This window comes from Gorilla gorilla, chromosome 6 (genome assembly GCF_029281585.2).
Source record: "Gorilla gorilla gorilla isolate KB3781 chromosome 6, NHGRI_mGorGor1-v2.1_pri, whole genome shotgun sequence".
Classification (NCBI taxonomy): domain Eukaryota; kingdom Metazoa; phylum Chordata; class Mammalia; order Primates; family Hominidae; genus Gorilla; species Gorilla gorilla.
In genome coordinates this window covers 160954500-160969465 of record NC_073230.2, presented here as the reverse complement: position 1 = coordinate 160969465, position 14966 = coordinate 160954500, and the positions used below count along the sequence as shown (strand labels likewise).

General features: G+C 41.7%; 1 protein-coding gene across 22 annotated transcripts in view; it reads left to right on the top strand.

Annotated features, from left to right (window-relative positions):
* KMT2C (lysine methyltransferase 2C) overlaps positions 1 to 14269 on the top strand; it is a 300175-nt gene extending 285906 nt beyond the window's left edge. For 17 of the 22 annotated variants that reach the window (XM_055392460.2, XM_055392455.2, XM_055392459.2 and 14 more), the window contains 8 exons: positions 34 to 1153; positions 2438 to 2574; positions 3878 to 4020; positions 4292 to 4460; positions 9395 to 9511; positions 9927 to 10000; positions 10282 to 10390; positions 12261 to 14269. In XM_055392460.2, the coding sequence (XP_055248435.1) occupies positions 34 to 1153; positions 2438 to 2574; positions 3878 to 4020; positions 4292 to 4460; positions 9395 to 9511; positions 9927 to 10000; positions 10282 to 10390; positions 12261 to 12353 (1962 nt within the window). In that variant the 3' untranslated portion in view covers positions 12354 to 14269. The remainder of the gene's footprint in view (positions 1 to 33; positions 1154 to 2437; positions 2575 to 3877; positions 4021 to 4291; positions 4461 to 9394; positions 9512 to 9926; positions 10001 to 10281; positions 10391 to 12260) is intronic. The other 5 variants (XM_055392479.2, XM_055392464.2, XM_055392470.2 and 2 more) reach the window with 1 other exon arrangement.
* Positions 14270 to 14966: the final 697 nt, after the last annotated feature.

Genomic DNA, 14966 nt, shown 5'->3' with positions numbered 1-14966 from the left:
TTTTCTTTGTCATGGTTTCTTTATGTTGCCCAGGAATCCATTCCTTCATTGCCACAATCACCTATGAGAGAAACGCCTTCCAAAGCATTTCATCAGTACAGCAACAACATCTCCACTTTGGATGTGCACTGTCTCCCCCAGCTCCCAGAGAAAGCTTCTCCCCCTGCCTCACCGCCCATCGCCTTCCCTCCTGCTTTTGAAGCAGCCCAAGTCGAGGCCAAACCAGATGAGCTGAAGGTGACAGTCAAGCTGAAGCCTCGGCTAAGAGCTGTCCATGGTGGGTTTGAAGATTGCAGGCCGCTCAATAAAAAATGGAGAGGAATGAAATGGAAGAAGTGGAGCATTCATATTGTAATCCCTAAGGGGACATTTAAACCACCTTGTGAGGATGAAATAGATGAATTTCTAAAGAAATTGGGCACTTCCCTTAAACCTGATCCTGTGCCCAAAGACTATCGGAAATGTTGCTTTTGTCATGAAGAAGGTGATGGATTGACAGATGGACCAGCAAGGCTACTCAACCTTGACTTGGATCTGTGGGTCCACTTGAACTGCGCTCTGTGGTCCACAGAGGTCTATGAGACTCAGGCTGGTGCCTTAATAAATGTGGAGCTAGCTCTGAGGAGAGGCCTACAAATGAAATGTGTCTTCTGTCACAAGACAGGTGCCACTAGTGGATGCCACAGATTTCGATGCACCAACATTTATCACTTTACTTGCGCCATTAAAGCACAATGCATGTTTTTTAAGGACAAAACTATGCTTTGCCCCATGCACAAACCAAAGGGAATTCATGAGCAAGAATTAAGTTACTTTGCAGTCTTCAGGAGGGTCTATGTTCAGCGCGATGAGGTGCGACAGATTGCTAGCATCGTGCAACGAGGAGAACGGGACCATACCTTTCGCGTGGGTAGCCTCATCTTCCACACAATTGGTCAGCTGCTTCCACAGCAGATGCAAGCATTCCATTCTCCTAAAGCACTCTTCCCTGTGGGCTATGAAGCCAGCCGGCTGTACTGGAGCACGCGCTATGCCAATAGGCGCTGCCGCTACCTGTGCTCCATCGAGGAGAAGGATGGGCGCCCAGTGTTTGTCATCAGGATTGTGGAACAAGGCCATGAAGACCTGGTTCTAAGTGACATCTCACCTAAAGGTAACGTCTGCCATTCACATGCTGTGCAGCGCTACTTACTCTGATGTCAGGCTAATGAATGTATTTTGTCAATTTTCCATGTTTGTCTCATGTTCGTTTTATATTTTATAATGTGTATTTTTCATTTACAAATGCCAATGTTTGTGTTCTCACACCTTGCTCTCTTTGCTATACAGTTGTCTAAACACTTTCATAGTCAATATATCTTTGAACATAAGAGTTGGTGAGGTAAATCCGAGAATGATTTGTAGATAAGGGTTGCCTGTCATTTGCATTGGGGACCTCCTTTTTCTTTTTCTTCTTCTTCTTTTTTTTTTTTTTTGAGACGGAGTTTCTCTTTTGTTGCACAGGCTGGACTGCAATGGCGCGATCTCAGTTCCCTGCAACCTCTGCCTCCTGGGTTCAAGTGATTCTCCTGCCTCAGCCTTCCGAGTAGCTGGGATTACAGGCTTGCGCTACCATGCCTGGCTAATTTTTATATTTTTAGTAGTTTTTAATTTTGTATTTTTAGTATTTTAGGGGTTTCAGCATGTTGGCCAGGCTGGGCTCAAACTCCTGACCTCAGGTGATCCACCTGCCTCAGCCACCCAAAGTGCTGGGATTACAGATGTGAGCCACCGTACCTGGCGGGGACCCCCTTTTTCTTAAAGTCAGTTTCTAGAAGGCAGGAATGACATCTAAACCATACTGTATACATTGTCTTATCTTAGGAACATCAGATATTACTTAAGTTTAGAGATGGAAATTAAACAGTTTGGACCTCCATGGTTAAGTCTAGATTGTCACTTTTGCTTATGTAGAAAGTATACAAACAAAAGTATGTGGAGCTGCTTTCTTAAGTTTAGCACTTAAAAAAAAAAAGTCTGAAAATACTCTAAAGATAATTCCAAAGAAAATATCAATTTAACATTTTAATTTAAATCTGAGAGGAAAGGAACATAGCTATAGACATTACCAATTAGACTAATCATTTTAAAATCTGGTATGTTATATGGCCACTATGAAAGTAAATGAACTGTTTGCATGAATTTCAGTTACATTAAATTTTTTCACTTTAATGTCCTTAATCTATTATTTTCCCCAAAATTTAGGTCTTTAAAAAAAATTGCTGCCATTTAATAAACAGGTTCATTAGATTATTACCAAACAGATTTATTAGATTATTGCCCAACAGGATTTATTTGGAAATTAGTAAATCCTTGTGAGTGGTTATTCTTCATTTTGCTCTTGTTTTTTATACTGTATCCTATTTCCCATAAAAATCATGTTTTTGTCCCTATGTAGGTGTCTGGGATAAGATTTTGGAGCCTGTGGCGTGTGTGAGAAAAAAGTCTGAAATGCTCCAGCTTTTCCCAGCGTATTTAAAAGGAGAGGATCTGTTTGGCCTGACCGTCTCTGCAGTGGCACGCATAGCGGAATCAGTGAGTGTCTTGGTCAGGCTTTGAGATTGGAATTGCTTTCCTGATTCAGTGTGGCCACTTGAACACATGCTGTAACATTTGTGGCACTCTTCAGAAAGTGACTGAGCCTGTGGATTAACCCGTTTCTCTTAGAGGAATAAGGCATTGGTGATTAATCCGGGAGAGCTCAGCACGTGTTGGTGTTCACCCAGTTGAGGTAGTTAACAAACTTCAGGTTCTCTTCCAGGCTGGAGGCAAGCAGGGGTGAAGGACACCAGGCTTGCCACATCTTCTGGGTGTGCTGGATGGGTGAGGACACTCTCCTCTTCCCTTGCCTTTCTGAAGTTTCTCCCACCTCAGAATGTCAGTGTGCCCATTTCCTGACACTTGGGTATTTATGGCCACTCTCCTGCCCTCTTCCTAGGATGAAGTCACCAGAGGGCAGTAGATCGCAGCAGCACTGATTTATGTCCTCTCTCGACATTTCTTTGCTTAAAAAATTACAAGCCTGTTTGTCAGTGAGTCTAACTGAACCATATCTACACAATAGTTTTAGAAAATTGTATGATTCTAAGGCATTGTTTTCAAGAATAAAAATATCATTGGTGTGTTTTCTTTGAACAGGCAGAGGAAACCCCAAAAGCCACTGAGTAATGTCCCTAATTGTTTTCTTTGGAATCGTCCTGCCTAAATGATACTTATCTTTTATGACTATAGAGAAATAAATTTCACAAGCAATGTATTCCAGAAAAGACCTTTAACATGTAAATGACCTTGAGTAAAGCTTGAGTTAACACCTATGCTTTATGCTCCCAGGACATGGAGAGCGATAACCTCATCACATCAGAGTCAAATTGAAAGAAGTGAGAAACGGTCAAGAAAGAAACCATATAGATGATTTTTTAACTGTTTTTAATTGTAAAATTCCAGACAGATATAAAAGTTGGCATTAATACAGGGGAAAGAACTAAATGTGAATCATTACATGCCCTGTGTTTGTGGGTATTGTGTGTTTCAATCAGACCCTGAAATCACACAAGCGTGTACATTGGTCAGCCAGTGTTTGTTGCATGGGCTAATCTTTTTCTTCAAGGAGCATTTGGCAGGGTTTATCTAAGTTTGGCTTTGAAACTGAATTTGCATACTCATATTTAAGTAGATCTACCTGCAGGTCAATAGTGTTAACATAAGCTAGAAGACCATTTTATTATCGGGGAAAACGCCGATGAGTTATTTCTGTCGTGGGCCATCCTTTGACCAGCTTGAGATTGTCTGTAGTCTCCATCAGATGGGGTGACTTTGTGTCTACTTTGCTTCTTTTCAGCTACCTGGGGTTGAGGCATGTGAAAATTATACCTTCCGATACGGCCGAAATCCTCTCATGGAACTTCCTCTTGCCGTTAACCCCACAGGTTGTGCCCGTTCTGAACCTAAAATGAGTGCCCATGTCAAGAGGTTTGTGTTAAGGTATTTTGTTTTAACTTCACATAGTACAGCCCAGGGTTTCTAGGCGTATTAGTGGTTTCCTGTGCTTGATTTGTCTGCTGCTTACAAACCCTGCTGTCTGGCTGTGTATGTGCCCAACTACATAAGAGAACTCGCCGTGTGTCTCTGCTAGGCAGCTTTCCATGTATGTTTCTGTCAGTAAGAATCTGAATTAACCTGGTTTTGGGCATTACTCAGAGGTATCTTCAGTTTTCCTTGTATTTTTTTCCTGTTGATATGCCATTGTCTGCAGGCCTCACACCTTAAACAGCACCAGCACCTCAAAGTCATTTCAGAGCACAGTCACTGGAGAACTGAACGCACCTTATAGTAAACAGTTTGTTCACTCCAAGTCATCGCAGTACCGGAAGATGAAGACTGAATGGAAATCCAATGTGTATCTGGCACGGTCTCGGATTCAGGTGAAGAAATACTTTGTGTACAGGAAGTGGAGAGACAGGGTGGAGTCTAGCAATCTGAAGCTATTGATATCCAGTATGTGAAAATGATTTCACATAGCTGCAGGGACAGAAACATGTTTTCAAAATCGTATCAAATCCTGTCCCTTGGTAACACTAGGGATTTAATATGTAGTCTTGGAACTTGGTGATTGGCTTCCCCAAATGGAAGGCAGACCAGTGGAATCCACATCTTTGCATCTTGTTGAGAGCTCCTGGGAGGCAGGTAGCATTGTAATTTGCACACACTGGATTTGTGGAGTGCTTAGTAGAGCTGTTTCAAGCACTTGAGAGAAATACAAATGAAAATATTTTCCAAAGGTACACCAATTTTGGAAGTTACCTTATCTTTTGGAAGCTACCATTTCATGAAATCAGTGCACGTTTTTTGGTAGACTGTGGACTATCTTACAAGTAAGGCCGTGTATAGGCTAAGCATTTAAGTTTACACCTATAGTCCATACTTCCTGAGCTGCAGACCCAAATATCCAAATGCCTGTTCAGCATTTTTCTCCTTGGATGTCTCAGAATGGAATTACAAAGCTCTTACTTTGTCAAACTTGTCCAGCTCCTAAACCCCGCCATCCTACAGGCTCCTTGCTGAGTGATGTTACCGTTTGTGTACATTGGCCTCAGTACTGCCAGATTAAACCTAAAGCATCATCGAGTTCTGTTTTCTCCTAAAAATTCTCTCAGATCCACTCTTAGGTTTCCCAGCCCTATCTTGAGCCACATATCACTTGCCTGTACCACTGCAGGCCTGGCTGTCTCCTCCCATCCAGTTCCTTCTCAGCAGCCAGCAAAGTATCTTTACCATATAAATTGGATCAGCATTCCTTTGTCTATACTCATTCAGATTCTTGTTCCTTTGTTGGAACCCTTTTACTCCTCACTAGGAGTTTGTAGGATCTTCTCTTTATTGATATTTGGACATTTCACAGAACTACACCTCAGTGAAGGTCTTTTTGTTGATTGCTTTCCTACCTTGATGAGCCCTTTCAACCTGGAGCATCGTGACCTTCCGTCTGAGAAATGTGTTTTGTATTCATTCTTTTGCAAGTTCTGCCCCTCTGTCTCCTCTGTGTTTGCCCTAAAACCCCTGAGATTCAGGATCTCAAAGTGTGGACCTGAGACTAGAAGCAGCAGTGTCACCTGGGAGCTTGTTAGGACGTGCAGGTTCGGGGGCCCCAGCCCAGCCTCACTGAATCCAGCTCTGGAGGTGGGGCCTCCTGGATGATTCTCATGCATGTCAGAGAGTAATTTCTGTCTTATATCCTTTCTCCCCTTCTGTTTTTTGTTTCCTTGTCTCTCTGTTCTTTCAGAGACTTCCTCTACTTTATCTGCTAATCTTTCTTGTCTATTTTTAGAGATTAGCTACGAGCCCTTTCTGCTCTTGATCTTGTTTGATATTTTGTTTTTACATTATGAGTGGAGTATCTGTGTTTTCTCTGCTGTTGCCCCTCTCTGTTGAGCCTCTCTCGGATTCTGTGGGTGAATTAGTGCTTTGCCTCTACTCCTTCCAGTTCTAGCTTTCCCCTGCTAAGTCAATTACTTTTCATTTTAAATAGTCCATTCACTCTTATACCCATTCGTGTTCTTGAGGAGTGTGCTTTTACTGTGATTTTAGTGGGTATCTTAACTGTGTTCAACCTGTCACCTTTAACCTGAAGCATTTTTGAGAGCTCTGGTTTCTGTCTCTTTACTTATTTCATCCTGCCACCCTCCCGTCTGTCCACCTCCCTGGGGATCCCGTGGATGATCTAATATGTATCCTGTTTTTCTGTGCTAATATCTTAGAACTATATACACTTTTATGTACATATATAAAAATGGAATCATGTTATATTTATTTTTCTCCGTCTTCCTTTTCTCTGTAATAATCAGAGGTCCCTCTCGATCAACTGAGGTAGCTTCATTTCATTCTTTTTAATGGTTACGTGATGTTCCATAGTGTTGATGAACTGCAGTTAAACCATTGCATTACTGATGAGTGTTTATTTTATTTATAATTTTTCTCATAACAAATAGTGTTGCTATATCTTGTACAAATATCACAATGAATTAATAGTTTCATTCCTATGGGGTATATTCCCAAACGTGAGGTTTCTGTGTAAAAGCGTGTGTACTTTTCATTTAAATAGATATTGCCAGTTTTCTAAAAAGGCTCTTACTGCACTCTTCTTCCTGCAGCATGTGAGACTGTTTTCTTGTTTCCCATTTGTAGCTGGTGTTACTATTTTTTTGTTTAGTTGGTCTGATAAATATAGACTGATGTTACCTTAATTGAATAGGCAGCTTTTCATGTCGGCCATTTGGATTTGCTTTCATAGGAATTGCGTATTCATATCCTTTGTCCATTTTTCAATTTTTAGCAGTTTACACTATTCAGAATTTTCCCCTACAAAATATCCTTTGCCTACCAGCAAGTGTGGCATCTTTTTTCTTGTAAAAGTTACTGTTTATATAAAGAAACATACATCATTTTCTGTTGCATCTAGTCTCGGTCAAGACCCTAGATTATATGTGGATTCTAGAGGTTTTCTTGCATAACATTTTTAAAATACATTGCTTTCTTCCATTGGATACCCAGTTGTTGAAGGGCCATTTAGAAGTAACCCACTCATATTTAACTGATTTTCTTTCTTCTTTTTTGAGACAGGGTCTCACTGTGTCGCCCAGGCTGGAGTGCGGTGGCACAATCTCAGCTCACTGCAGCTTCGATCTCCTGGGCTCAAGTGATCCTCTTACCTCAGCCTCCTGAGTAGCCAGGGCTACAGGCGCATGCCACAATACTTGGCTAATTTTTAAAAATTTTTTTTAGAGATGAGGTTTTGCCATGTTGTCTAGGCTGGTCTTGAACTCCTGAACTGAAGCAATTCACCTGCCTCAGCCTCCCAAAGTGCTGGGATTACAGGCGTGAGCCCCCGTGGCTGGCATGAATTTTTTTTTTTTTTTTTTTGAGACAGAGTCTTCCTCTGTCACCCAGGCTGGAGTGCAGTGGCACGATCTCGGCTCACTGCAACCTCTGCCTCCCAGGTTCAACTGATTCTTCTGCCTCAGCCTCCCAAGTAACTGGGACTACAGGTGTGTACTACCATGCCCGGCTAATTTTTTTTTTTTTTTTTTTTTTAAGTAGAGATGGGGTTTCACCATATTGGCCAGGCTGGTCCTCAAACTCCTGACCTTGTGACCCGCCCACCTCTGCCTCCCAAAGTGCTGGTATTACAGGTGTGAGCCACCGCACCTGGCCTTTTTCTTCTAACCCCACGAAATCTTGATTATAAACTGAATTTTAATACCAGTTACTACTTATGTTAGATTTTCATACATGCAGTGATCTATTTCTCTTTTCTGAGATGGAGTCTCACTCTGTCACCCAGACTGGAGTGCAGTGGTGCCATCTTGGCTCCCAGATTAAAGCGATTCTCATGCCTCAGCCTCTGGAATCTCGCTCTGTTGCCCAGGCTGGAGTGCAGTGGCATGGTCTCAGCTCACTGCAACCTCTGCCTCTGGGGCTCAAGCAATTCTCTTGGCTCAGCCTCCCTAGTAGCTGGGATTACAGGCACACGCCACCACGCCCTGCTAATTTTTGTGTTTTTAGTAGAGATGGGGTTTCACCATGTTGGCCAGGCTGGTCTTGAACTCCTGACCTCAAGGGATCTGCCTGCCTTGGCTTCCCAAAGTGGTGGGATTACAGGCATGAGCCACCACGCCTGGCCCATTTGGAATCTCTTCATTTCCACTGATCTTGTTTATTCTTAAACCACACTATATTGATCTCCATACATACTTTTTGTGTGTTCTGGTTCATTCACTTGTGAGTTGTATCTGGAGTAGAACAGATAATCAAAGATGCTTGTTCAGAGGATAAATCAGTTCACATACTAAAGTCTCTCACATGGCCCTTCCCACCACGCGCTCCCGGAGGTGCTTCATGAGGACGCAGCTGGGGCAGCACATGGTCCTCCTAGTAATTCCGACTAGAATGCAGTTGTTTTCTGCATTCTAGAATTCAGTTCAATTCTAGAATTGCATTCTAGTCTAGTACTTCTGATTCAGTTGCATCTAGTCTAGTACTTTTGCATTCAGTTGCCTTCTAGTCAGAATTAAGTGCAAAAACCCAAAATTGGGACAAGAAAATACAAGTATTTATGGCAAAGACCCATATTTTGTTAGTATGTTTCTCTACAAGTTGTGCTACCAACCTGAATAGTGCACCTGGCAGGCCACCAGCACGGGAGTACAAGCTGCGCAGTGAGAGCTGCTTCCATTTCAGCCCGTTCAAACTTCTTTCCCAGCCTCAGAATTTTGTATTAGTGAAAAATTTACCTTCCCCAAGAGCTTGATTTGTTTCCAACATTCCTGATATTTACAGCAGAGTGACGTTTCCTGTGTCTGCTCTTTGCCCTGGCTGCTGGGAAACTCAGAGCCAAGTCTGAACCCTGTTTACAGTATCAGTGATTGGTTATAGTTAGCCTGATTTCTATGTTATTAAATTTATTATGTCTTTTTTGAAATAGTATTGGGGTAAAATAAACACCACAAGTCAATAAGCTTATTTAGTTGGTGGGAACTCAGCTATCTCATCTGGAAGGTTAGATAGCCTAATACATAAGACAGCCAAGCCACAGTACTACTTTATACATAGACCCTAAGAATTTAGTGCTAAAAAAGACGTAGGAATAAGCTAGTGATGGCATAGTTTTAAGTAGTAAAAATGTCCAGTTTTTTAAATTTCAGAAAATAGCATATTCAAAAAATGATTTGAGTTCAAGTGAAACTTAAGTATGGCTTCTAATAAGACCCAAGGGTGAAACCTTTGTATGAAAAACAGAAAAGAGACTTCTTGTCACATAAATGGGAAGTATGTAAACACTTTTTTTTTTTTTTTTTTTTAGGGGCTGGGCCTGTATGCTGCTAGAGACATTGAGAAGCACACCATGGTCATTGAGTACATCGGGACTATCATTCGAAACGAAGTAGCAAACAGAAAAGAGAAACTTTATGAGTCTCAGGTAGGTGTCTGGTCCCCACGATTGTATAAACAGCACCATCATCCTCTCCCTTTCTCCGTGCCAGCCAGACACCCTGGAAGGCAGAATGAAATCTGTCATGCTGCATTCAGCTTTAAACAAAAGCCATATCTGTGTATTAGTGTATTTTTATCAGTTTTATCTCTTTCAATTGGTGTCATGGTTTACTTTGATAGACAACTGTAAATTAATGAGCCTGGCTTCACACACAACCTACTGATTCCATGCTTTCCATTCGTGCTATGTAAATGTCAACTGTGCCTAATATAATATCCACAGTAAGGATGATCAGGGTGCCGTTCCGTTCAGTTTCGACTGAGTCCTCCTGCTGTGGATAGGAACACAGAGGGGAGTTTCAGGTCGACATTGATGACTCACTGACTGACTTTTCCCTCAGAACCGTGGTGTGTACATGTTCCGCATGGACAACGATCACGTGATTGACGCAACGCTCACAGGAGGGCCTGCAAGGTGAGACAGCGAGGAACCTGACGGGGAGTGCTTTTGCTCATGGGGCCAGTGCTGGGGGAGAGAACACTGAAGCCAAGGGAAAGGCTCTCACTGCAGCCTGGCGGTGACTAAACATTCAGAGCAAATGAGTTGAGAATTTTTATTTAAATGTTATATTTGTGCTTCTAACAATGGGCAAATAGAAATTTAATTAGCAAAAACTGCTTTATCAATAAATGGGAAGTTTTTAAAGCTGCTTCTAGCTGTTTTACAATACAGTTTTCTGACATGGTGGCTTGCAGGTATATCAACCATTCGTGTGCACCTAATTGTGTGGCTGAAGTGGTGACTTTTGAGAGAGGACACAAAATTATCATCAGCTCCAATCGGAGAATCCAGAAAGGAGAAGAGGTAAGAGTGTGAGAGATTGCGTCTGCCATGTTGTTCAGATCCTGGGTGAATAGTTCCCTCCTCACACAGGTCACTTACTCACTTGTTTCCCAATTCTTTGTTGTGATAAAAACTCTGTCCATAATAGGCCAGATGTTCCCACCCTGCAATATCTCACCCTCCAGGCACTCCAGTTCACCTTCCTCCACATGGCAGCTCTGTGAGCATTTGCTGTCACCTCTCCCTTCCCTTCTGTGCCACGGGTTCAGCATCCCCATGGCACCCAGGTGGTATCATTTCTATGTGCCATAGGATCCTTCTTTATCCCCTTAACCTGGACACAGTTTGGCAGTGTCCCCTCTGAAAAGCATCCCCGTCCTTCTCCAAGGGGGCCGTGGCTCCTGGGATGGCACTGTTGGGCTGTGGGCGGCAAATCTGGGCAGCCGTGCTGCTGAGGATTGTGTGCTCACGCTGGCGATCAGTGCATGCTTAACCAAGTGCCCACATCGTCACATTCTTCAGCAGTTCAGGTGTGGGTTGTTGTCTTCAAAACGCCGAGCGCTAAGCTTGCTATTTGTCTCCGTGCTCTCAGAGGTGACTCTGGTCTGGCGTCTCACCCGTTGGGATTATTTTTGGCTTTAATTGCTGCATTTGCTTCCCACCTTGGTCTTTCCCACTGTGATTCAGGTACCTTGGTTCTGGAATTGGCATTTCCTGGAAAGCTGTCACTGAGCAGCAGGCTTGGTTTCTGTAGGAAACGTCCCGCATTTGGGGAGTGAGGCACCTGAGTGACTTGACTTTGTTGGTGCTCCTCTCCCTTCATGAACATAGCCATGGGATTCGTGGGATTCTATCTGTATTTTGGGTCTTTGTGGAATCTCCTTTCTTAGTCAAGAATAAGGATCCGACTAGACCCAAGGCCCATTATACATCTCAAAGTAACGTGTAAATAAGACAGTGTGTGGGAGCCCTGGCACGGTGCCAGTAACCAATGGCTACCATGGTGGTCAGAAGAGACTCAGCCCAGGGCCACCTGCCTCCTTCCTACTTGAGTATTCTTGAGTAAATAGTTTAATCTGAGCCCCTATTTTATCTTCTGCAAGATAGAGAAAATGACTTCCTTACCAGGCTCTTGTAAGGACTCAGCAGATACCTGAAAGAAAGCAGTGGAATCATTGCCAAGAACAGCTGCTCAATAAACACTGGTTTCCTTCCTTTCTGTGTAGGTTTTTCCAGCTAGTGTCTAGAATCATTTCAATCAGAAGAGACCTAGAAATTCCTGGGCCTCCCCTTCATTTTGCAGCATCGGCTCTCTCTGGGGTGGTGGGGGTTGCAGGGGCCACACAGTGAGGCTTGTACCATGGGACTCACGCAGACTCCCACCTACCTTGATTGGTCTGAGATGTTAATTTGGTGACCTCTGAATAGAAAGACATCCTTTCAGTCTTGAGTGAGGAAAAATGAAAGAGGGAAAACAGTGTTAGTTGGCAGTTCATCTCACCCAGAATTGCATGCCCCATTCAGTAAATCAGGGGAGGTGAAAGGCTTCTGGGTTTTAGGGAGAGGGCTAGGAAAGCAGTTGCCCTTCCAATCCCCTCCATCCACTTGCAGGGACAGCATTATGAGAAGTCACAGAAATACAGCTTTCTCCAGTCAGGCTCCCTGTTCTCAGATCTGGCTGTTTAAAAATACTGCCTCCCTCATTTCCTCTGTGCGAGCACAGTGCCTCTTTTCAGGGTTCCCCCAGGGTCCCATGGAACCTCAAGAAATCAGGTCTTCCTTAATTTACGTCTGTTTTGTTTGCTGGTTTTAAAATGCAAGGGAGATGGAGGCAGAAACGCCATTGCCTTCCTTGCTGTCCTTTCTTACCCTGTGTCTTTGCCGTGGGCAGCTCTGCTATGACTATAAGTTTGACTTTGAAGATGACCAGCACAAGATTCCGTGTCACTGTGGAGCTGTGAACTGCCGGAAGTGGATGAACTGAAATGCATTCCTTGCTAGCTCAGCGGGCGGCTTGTCCCTAGGAAGAGGCGATTCAACACACCATTGGAATTTTGCAGACAGAAAGAGATTTTTGTTTTCTGTTTTATGACTTTTTGAAAAAGCTTCTGGGAGTTCTGATTTCCTCAGTCCTTTAGGTTAAAGCAGCGCCAGGAGGAAGCTGACAGAAGCAGCGTTCCTGAAGTGGCCGAGGTTAAACGGAATCACAGAATGGTCCAGCACTTTTGCTTTTTTTTCTTTTCCTTTTCTTTCTTTTTTTGTTTGTTTTTTGTTTTTTGTTTTGTTTTTCCCTTGTGGGTGGGTTTCATTGTTTTGGTTTTTTAGTCTCACTAAGGAGAAACTTTTACTGGGGCAAAGAGCCGATGGCTGCCCTGCCCCGGGCAGGGGCCTTCCTATGAATGTAAGACTGAAATCACCAGCGAAGGGGACAGAGAGTGCTGGCCACGGCCTTATTAAAAAGGGGCAGGCCCTCTAACTTCAAAATGTTTTTAAATAAAGTAGACACCACTGAACAAGGAATGTACTGAAATGACTTCCTTAGGGATAGAGCTAAGGGATAATAACTTGCACTAAATACATTTAAATACTTGATTCCATGAGTCAGTTTATTGTAGTTTTTGATTTCTGTAAAATAAGAGAAACTTTTGTATTTATTATTGAATAAGTGAATGAAGCTATTTTTAAATAAAGTTAGAAGAAAGCCAAGCTGCTGCTGTTACCTGCAGAACTAACAAACCCTGTTACTTTGTACAGATATGTAAATATTTTGAGAAAAAATACAGTATAAAAATAGTTATTGACCAAATGCTACCAGGCTCTGCAGCAGCTCGGGTGCTTATAAAATGTTCATAGGGATGTTACAATGTAATTTTGTGTTATACAATATGCCATTATAATTATGTTATAACCAAAATTTCAACCTAGAGTGTTGGGGGTTTTTTGGAAACTGCAGTCTATTAGTACTTAATGGTTTTATATACCTTACTTCTGACAGAGCGGGGCGTATGCTACGACTACAACTTTTATAGCTGTTTTGGTAATTTAAACTAATTTTTTCATATTATATTGTTGCATCCCTACTTCTTCAGTCAGGTTTTTTTGTGCTTACAATTTGTGATAACTGTGAATAACTGCTTAAAAATACACCCAAATGGAGGCTGAATTTTTTCTTCAGCAAAAGTAGTTTTGATTAGAACTTTGTTTCAGCCACAGAGAATCATGTAAACGTAATAGGATCATGTAGCAGAAACTTAAATCTAACCCTTTAGCCTTCTATTTAACACAAAAATTTGAAAAAGTTAAAAAAAAAAAAAGGAGATGTGATTATGCTTACAGCTGCAGGACTCTGGCAATAGGGTTTTTGGAAGATGTAATTTTAAAATGTGTTTGTATGAACTGTTTGTTTACATTTCTTTAATAAAAAAACACTGTTTTGTGTTTGCTTGTAGAAACTTAATCAGCATTTTGAACCAGGTTAGCTTTTTATTTTGTACTTAAAATTCTGGTACTGACACTTCACAGGCTAAGTATAAAATGAAGTTTTGTGTGCACAATTCAAGTGGACTGTAAACTGTTGGTATATTCAGTGATGCAGTTCTGAACTTGTATATGGCATGATGTATTTTTATCTTACAGAATAAATCAATTGTATATATTTTTCTCTTGATAAATAGCTGTATGAAATTTGTTTCCTGAATATTTTTCTTCTCTTGTACAATATCCTGACATCCTACCAGTATTTGTCCTACCGGGTTTTTGTTGTTTTCTGTTCTGTATAATAGTATCTAATGTTGGCAAAAATTGAATTTTTTGAAGTATACAGAGTGTTATGGGTTTTGGAATTTGTGGACACAGATTTAGAAGATCATCATTTACAAATAAAATATTTTACATCTATAAGAGCTGCCTAGAGCTTCTCTGTTAATTCCTCATATTCAAATTTGAGCTCTTAAATTGATGATTGTCTGAAGTTCACTGACCATCTGATATATCTTTCACAATTAGAGTGTTGATGTGATCAACTTGGTTTTCTTAGATTTTCAAATAAGTTTAGATGTAAATTCATAATTCATTCTAATTATGATACTTTTTCCTTCCCTTCAACTGAATAAAGAAGGGAACTTCTGTATCTTTTTAGGGTGTTTACCAAATTTAGAATATCCTTGGTGCCTTGTTCAAAGCCTGGTTTTGTTTAATTGGTAAATTTAGTCTTGGTTATGTTGCTGTTTTTTTCTTTTCTTTTTTTTTTTTTGAGGCAGCTTTTCAGACTTATTCTATGTGGTAGACTTTCTTTCTATCTTATTGAATTATTTAACATATTAAATAAAGGGGTTAAGAAAAAAACTGCTCAGAATCCCCTTTAGTTTCTAGGACAGATTTTTAACTGGGACTTCGCTAACACTGAAATAGCCAGCATTCCTAGTCCACCATGGAGCTTGCCTTCTAGTGAGGGGCACGGACAAAAACAGGTGACTTTTTTAGATGGGAGGTGGGCTAGTAGTCCCGTGGGGGCATTCCTAAGGAGGCAACATTTAAGCAAGACCTGAAGGATGAAGAGGAGCTGGGAGCGTGGCAGAGGCTTGCCTGGCAGAGGGGA